This window comes from Macaca mulatta, chromosome 13 (assembly GCF_049350105.2).
Source record: "Macaca mulatta isolate MMU2019108-1 chromosome 13, T2T-MMU8v2.0, whole genome shotgun sequence".
Taxonomy (NCBI): domain Eukaryota; kingdom Metazoa; phylum Chordata; class Mammalia; order Primates; family Cercopithecidae; genus Macaca; species Macaca mulatta.
Window position 1 is genome coordinate 45,456,306 of NC_133418.1, and position 6,079 is coordinate 45,462,384.

Here is a 6,079-nt window from a genome sequence, read left to right on the forward strand (position 1 = left end):
GAAGACTGGGAAGACAAGTCCACTCACCTGATTTTCTGTAAGATTTGGCTCATCTATTGAGTTGTCAGATAATTCTAAAGTTTCATCAAAATTAGCTACCACATTTGCATAATGGCCCTGAACCCTCACTCCTACTCTTAGCTTCAGTTCCATCTATGCCCTCAACTGTCTATCATACTTATAATTCCTCTACTTAACATCTAACATTTATTTAATCTTACGAGGCGAGGTAATAAGAAATACATAGGTTTGCCTCCAGAAGTGGGTTCTTAAGAAATCCACCAGAGGAACTCCTCTTTCAGATGTCCACATTAGAAGATTTCATATCACATTTGGTGCCACAGGTCTTTGACAAGGAGGATGCAGAGGAAAAAGCAAACTTAACCTCTTCCTAGGGACAGTGTTGGCCTGCCAACAGGAAAGAGGCAACATCTGGGAAAATCCCCAGTCTTTGCCAGGAAGAGTCTCCTCCCCATGCCAACCTCACCCCATGACCCCTGTCCTAACTTCTCATTGTCACTCTTCACTCCAATGTCCCTCCCCCAGATACTCTTATAAGATCTCACTCTTTCCTGACCAGACAAACCATACCATATCCCACCAGAGAGGTAAGTGGGAGCTGAGAGAAGATGAGACCTGGGGAGGGGCTACTGCACATGATACAGGAGAATGCATGGGAGGGTCCCTTCCTCAGGCAGCATAGGAGCTCTGAGACTCAGCAAGGGTGTCCTGGGAGGACTCGGGGATGGGAGAGTACACAGATTCACAACTCATTCAGAACTGTAGAAGATGGTGGATGTGACCAAGATCACTTTAGTCCTAGGGGACTAGACAAGGAAAAAGACATGAGGCGGTAAGGTATCTTTGTGTTCTCCCACTGACCATGCTTTCTTTAGTGATTCCTGATTGCCTCCTCAAGTCAGACTCCTATGCTGCCTCCCATGGCCCTGCCCAGCGTATCTTGGATGCTGCTTTCCTACCTCATGCTCCTGTCTCAGGTTCAAGGTGAGATTGCTCTGCCTCTAGCACTGGGTTCCCTATGAATCCTCAGAGCCAAGAAGAGGAGGAAGGCTCCTGTGTTTCACATGGGTAATGACGTAGTGTCTAATGAACCTGCCTGCAGTTCCTGCATCATCACTCCTTCCTTCAGGTTAACTTGCAGTGGGAGGCTCCATGGTGGTCCACTAACAGTGGAATGAGATGGCTTCCATTTAGTCAGTGGACTCTAATATACACTGGTGAGAAAGTGTGGAGGGTCAGTAATGAGATGCGGGGAGGGACAATGACTGGAGGACCCAGTGTAGAGACAGCCCAGAGTGAGGAGAGTATTGAATGGTTGAATAAGGGGAAAGGGTAATAAGAGACTAGATGGTGCCCCATTTATTATTTTGAGATAAAGAACTTCTGAAAACACAAGGGAAGGTGAAGGGGTATCAGGAATATGGTCTTCCTCCCCAAGGACAGGTCTAGATATTCCCCAAGGTCATCTTCCACCTCAACCCCCACTCTTCATTTTACCCTCTCCCTCTTCTTCCGCCTCAGGTGAGGAACTCCAGAAAGAACTGCCCTCTGCGCGGATCCGCTGTCCCAAAGGCTCCAAGGCCTATGGCTCCCACTGCTATGCCTTGTTTTTGTCACCAAAATCCTGGATGGATGCAGATGTGAGTGGTTAGATGTGGGGTAGCAGGTGACAGGGGAAAATCCATGCAGGTCTCAGGGGGAGGAGGGTCTCCATTCAGAAGAGTTCATTGGGAATGAGGATGAACACGCTTATCTTTCACATAGTCCTCCTCCCACCTCCCTTTGTCCTGCTCTCCCCCAAAGGGTCTCAGGCTCCCTCTCATTCTCTTTGTCTCCCTCAAAGCTGGCCTGCCAGAAACGGCCCTCTGGAAACCTGGTGTCTGTGCTCAGTAGGGCTGAGGGATCCTTCGTGTCCTCCCTGGTGAGGAGCATTAGTAACAGCTACTCATACATCTGGATTGGGCTCCATGACCCCACACAGGTGCGTGTATATCCTTCCCTCTCAAGGTGCTATTGTTGCCCAGGCCCACTCCCTGTCCCCTGTGCTGCCCAGGAATACTTCAGGGAGCACTGGAGCTCAGATTCTGGGGAATATTTGGGGGAAAGTGAAGGCCATGAAGCATCTGAAGATCGGAGTTCTGTGGAAGTCTCCATCTTTCAGATAAAATCAATCTGCCTTCCTCAGGCTTATTACATAATTCTCATATGAGGCTGCGTTAATAACTCTCTGAGCTTCATGGAGTCTTTGCCTACTGTTCTGAAAGAATCCTTAATGAAGATAGGATCAATTTTTGCCCCAATACAGAACTGACATTACCCTTGAGCTTCACAAGCTAACCACAAATGCTACACCAGTTATTGTTCTGCAAGTAACACATTACCTTGTGTGGTTCCAAGGATCTTGTGTTTATTGGCTGAGATTTTCCAATAGCAATGAGTCGTCAAGGAAGAGGTTCCTAGTGAAGGGCTCACCGGCAGCATCTGGAGTAGCAGACCAAATTCCCTCATGCTGGGGAGCAAATCAGGTGTTTCAGTTAAGGGGCCATGCAAGAAGGGCTGCAATGGCCATTCCCATCACCTGGTTACTCCTCTACTCTACAGGGCACCGAGCCCAATGGAGATGGATGGGAGTGGAGTAGCAGTGATGTGATTAATTACTTTGCATGGGAGAGAAATCCCTCCACTATCTCAAACCCCGGCCACTGTGCAGGCCTGTCGAGAAGCACAGGTAAGAAACAGAGGAGCTGCCTCTTCCCAGTGTTTTCCATCTCATCCCCCATTCCTGGGTCTGACCTTCAGGAAATCTTCCTGAGCTAGAAAATACAATGTCAGTGTGTCTTCTGTCATCTCCTCTCTTCTCTGCTTTCTTTGAATCTCTCTCTTGGATTGGGACACTGGTGAAGGTGAGAGAGAAGCTTTAACTTCTAGGCTAAAACCTGGGATGCCTCTTCATTGGATTCACAAACTTCCTCAGCCCCATTCCATTTATGTCTTCTGTCTCTCCAGCATTTCTGAGGTGGAAAGATTATAACTGTGATGTGAGGTTACCCTATGTCTGCAAGTTCACTGACTAGGGCAGGAGGGAAGTCAGCAGCCTGTGTTTGGTGTGCAACTCATCATGGGCATGAGACCAGTGTGAAGACTCACCCTGGAAGAGAATATTCGCTTAATTCCCTCACACCTGACCACCTCACTCTTATCTTCCTTCTGTTTCTTCCTCCCCACTCTCATTTCAGTCTCTTCATTTTGTCATATGGCCTAAGGCTTTAAAGAGCAATAGTAAAATTTTTAGTCTGCACTTGTTTGTCTTGTATGTGCCAGTGTCATAGCCATACCCTGAGAAGGACAAAGTGGTTGAGGGGAGTAAACTTTGTAGGTCCTCCTTCTTCCCTATTCACCCAGGTCTCTAGGGAAAATGAGGAAATGTGCATCCCTACTAGTGTGTTGTGATGAGGGCGTGGCTCCTGCTCATGTAGGATTTGTGTTGTGAAGAGATGAGGACATTTCTCTCCCACGTACTTCCAGCCCTCCCATTCCCATAGCCCAAACCTGACAATGTGACATGAACAGATTTAGGAGGCTCTGATGGTGCTTAGAATAGTACTTCTCAGAGAATGGCATCAGCAGGATGGTAGATATGACTTTCCAACTCTTGATCAAACCTTCACAGAAACATTCATTTGAACTACTATCCATGAAAATGGAAATACCTTCACAAGAGCCAATAAGCCCAAGGGAGTGATTAAAGCATCTGCATGTTGCAAAACATAAGAAAAGATGCATTAAAGAGGGTAGAAAGAACACTTTTACATTATTTACATCACCTCTCCCTCAATCTCAGTAACCAGAGCATGGAGAGACATTCCCTCAACTTGGGGAAAGAGAGTGAAGTAAGCACTTGAATTTTCCATGGACCCTAACACTAGGTTTGCCCCAGTAAGACCCAGTGGCCTCTGACTCCAGGCAGGTACCCTTGGACTTAGACTCCAGGTTGCCTTGATGCCAGGCCAGCCTCTGTGGCCCCAGGTTCCAGGTCAGCCCCTATGACTGCAGCGGTCTTGCCCAGAAGACACGGGCTCCAGACACACACAGCATCATGCTTTTCCCCATAGCTCCAGATCACAGGTCAGCACCCATTGTCAAAGACTCTATGCCCACCTCAAGGACAAGCTAGTACTTGCAGCTATAGACTCCAGGGTGGCCCCTGAAATCCTAGACATCAGACCTACCCATGTGAACCTGCCCTTCAGACCCACCACAGCTCCAGGATAGCTCCCACAGCTACAACTCCAGGCCAGTACTTGCAGACCCCAGCTCCAAACTGGCACTCACAGTCGCAGGATACAGTTCTGTCAAACCCCAAACCCTCCCCAAGCCTTTAGGTCCATCTGAGCACAAAACCCTGATGCTAGGCCAGCCTCTGTGGCCTCTGTCACTAGGCCAGCCCCAACAGACACAAGCTCTAGATCATCCCAGTTCCAGGCCAGCCTCTGTGGACTCAATACTAGTCTGGTCTCATACTCCAGCACACCCAGAATCAAGCCTCATTATAGTAGACCTTAGCACCGGGCCAGCCCCCACTGACTCAGGCTCCAGCCTTAGCCCCATGAATCCAGTCTCCAGATATACCCTAGAGGTAAGTTGACATTCATGGTCCCAGGATATAGGCCAGCCCCCACTAACCCTGGCTCCATGCCAGCCCCTGTAGTTCCAGGTACCAGCCCAGCATGCACAGACTCAAACTCTAGACCTGTCCTAGAGACTCAGGTACCACATCTATCCTAGTGCCTGGCTAACCCATGAAGACATGGGTTCAAGGCCTTCTTTACAACCAGAATCTGCCCAGAACCTGCCCAGAATCTCTGGATGACTGACTGGTGAAGGACTTTATCTGCTAAAGCCAGTCAGTAAAGACTGGAATAAGTGACTACTTGTTCAAAAAGTCAAACACCAAAAACACGTGACCACAGTATCATAAACAATCAAGGATATATGATATCACCAACAGAACAAAATAAAGGATTCATAACTGACCTTAAGGAGAGAGAATTTTACAAACTGCTCAACAAATAATTTAAAGTAATTGTCTAAAAGAAACTCAGTGAGCTACAAGAGAATACAGATAGACAACTAAATGAAATCAGAAAAACAATATATTAACAAAATTAGGTCAAGAAAGAGATTTTTTTTTTAAGTTAAAAAAAAAAAAACATAGTGACTGAACTGAAGAACTGTATGGAGAATTTCAACAGCATACTTGATCAAGCAGGAGAAAAAGTCAGTGAGTTTGAGACAAGTCATTTGAAATTATCCAGTCAGAGAAACAAAAAGAAAAAAGAAACAAAAAGAGTAAATAAAGCTTAAGAAAACTATGGTACATGATCAACTGAGCCAATATATACATTGTGAGTTTTCTAGAAGGAGCAGAGGCAGGAAATAGGAAGAAAACATATACAAAAAATAATGGGCCTGTCATATACAAAAAATAATGGGTCCCCATGCCTGTCAGTGTCTCACCCCAGCCAACGAGCATGCGCCTAGCCATGCTGCCACTGCTGTGGCATGTGCAAATGAGCACAGATCCCACTGCTACCACCCTGACAGAATATTGTGACCACTGCCACTTACTGGAGTGTTGTGGCCACCAATCTGGGAACACCTTTGGCCCCCCAGCACAGCAGGTTCCTAACCTCAAGGCGCAAGAGAACAAAGCCAGGGGCCTGATATTAGCATTCCAGAATTGGGGAATGCTGAGCTGAACCTTGGCCCCCTGACATCTTCCAGAAATGAAGTTAGTCAACTGAGCCCACCTTATACCACAATCAAACCCCCAAGGGCATCAAAAAAGATAAACACACAAATACACACACACACATACACACACACAAAATCCATCCAAAGAACAGCATCTTCAAAGATTAAAGGAACATCAGCCCACACAGATGAGAAAGAACCAATGCAAGAACTCTGGCAACTCAAAAAGCCAGCGTCTATTTTTACCTCCAAACAACTACACTAGTTACCCAGCAATGGTTCCTAACCAGGCTGAAATATCTGA

The 6,079-nt window shown here is 46.8% G+C and overlaps 1 protein-coding gene across 2 annotated transcripts; it reads left to right on the forward strand.

The window, feature by feature from the left end:
* Positions 1-485: 485 nt before the first annotated feature.
* On the forward strand, positions 486-3,319 carry LOC716890 (regenerating islet-derived protein 3-alpha). 2 transcript variants are annotated; one of them, XM_015112728.2, is made up of 6 exons: positions 486-608; positions 897-1,005; positions 1,543-1,661; positions 1,865-2,002; positions 2,623-2,749; positions 3,028-3,319. In XM_015112728.2, exons 2-6 carry the CDS (start codon positions 930-932, stop codon positions 3,093-3,095), a joined length of 528 nt encoding a protein of 175 aa, XP_014968214.1. In that variant the 5' UTR covers positions 486-608; positions 897-929; the 3' UTR covers positions 3,096-3,319. The 2 variants fall into 2 exon arrangements, with proteins under 2 accessions (XP_014968214.1, XP_077816390.1); XM_077960264.1 differs by lacking the exons at positions 486-608; positions 897-1,005 and adding an exon at positions 1,181-1,238.
* The last annotated feature ends 2,760 nt before the right edge of the window (positions 3,320-6,079 follow it).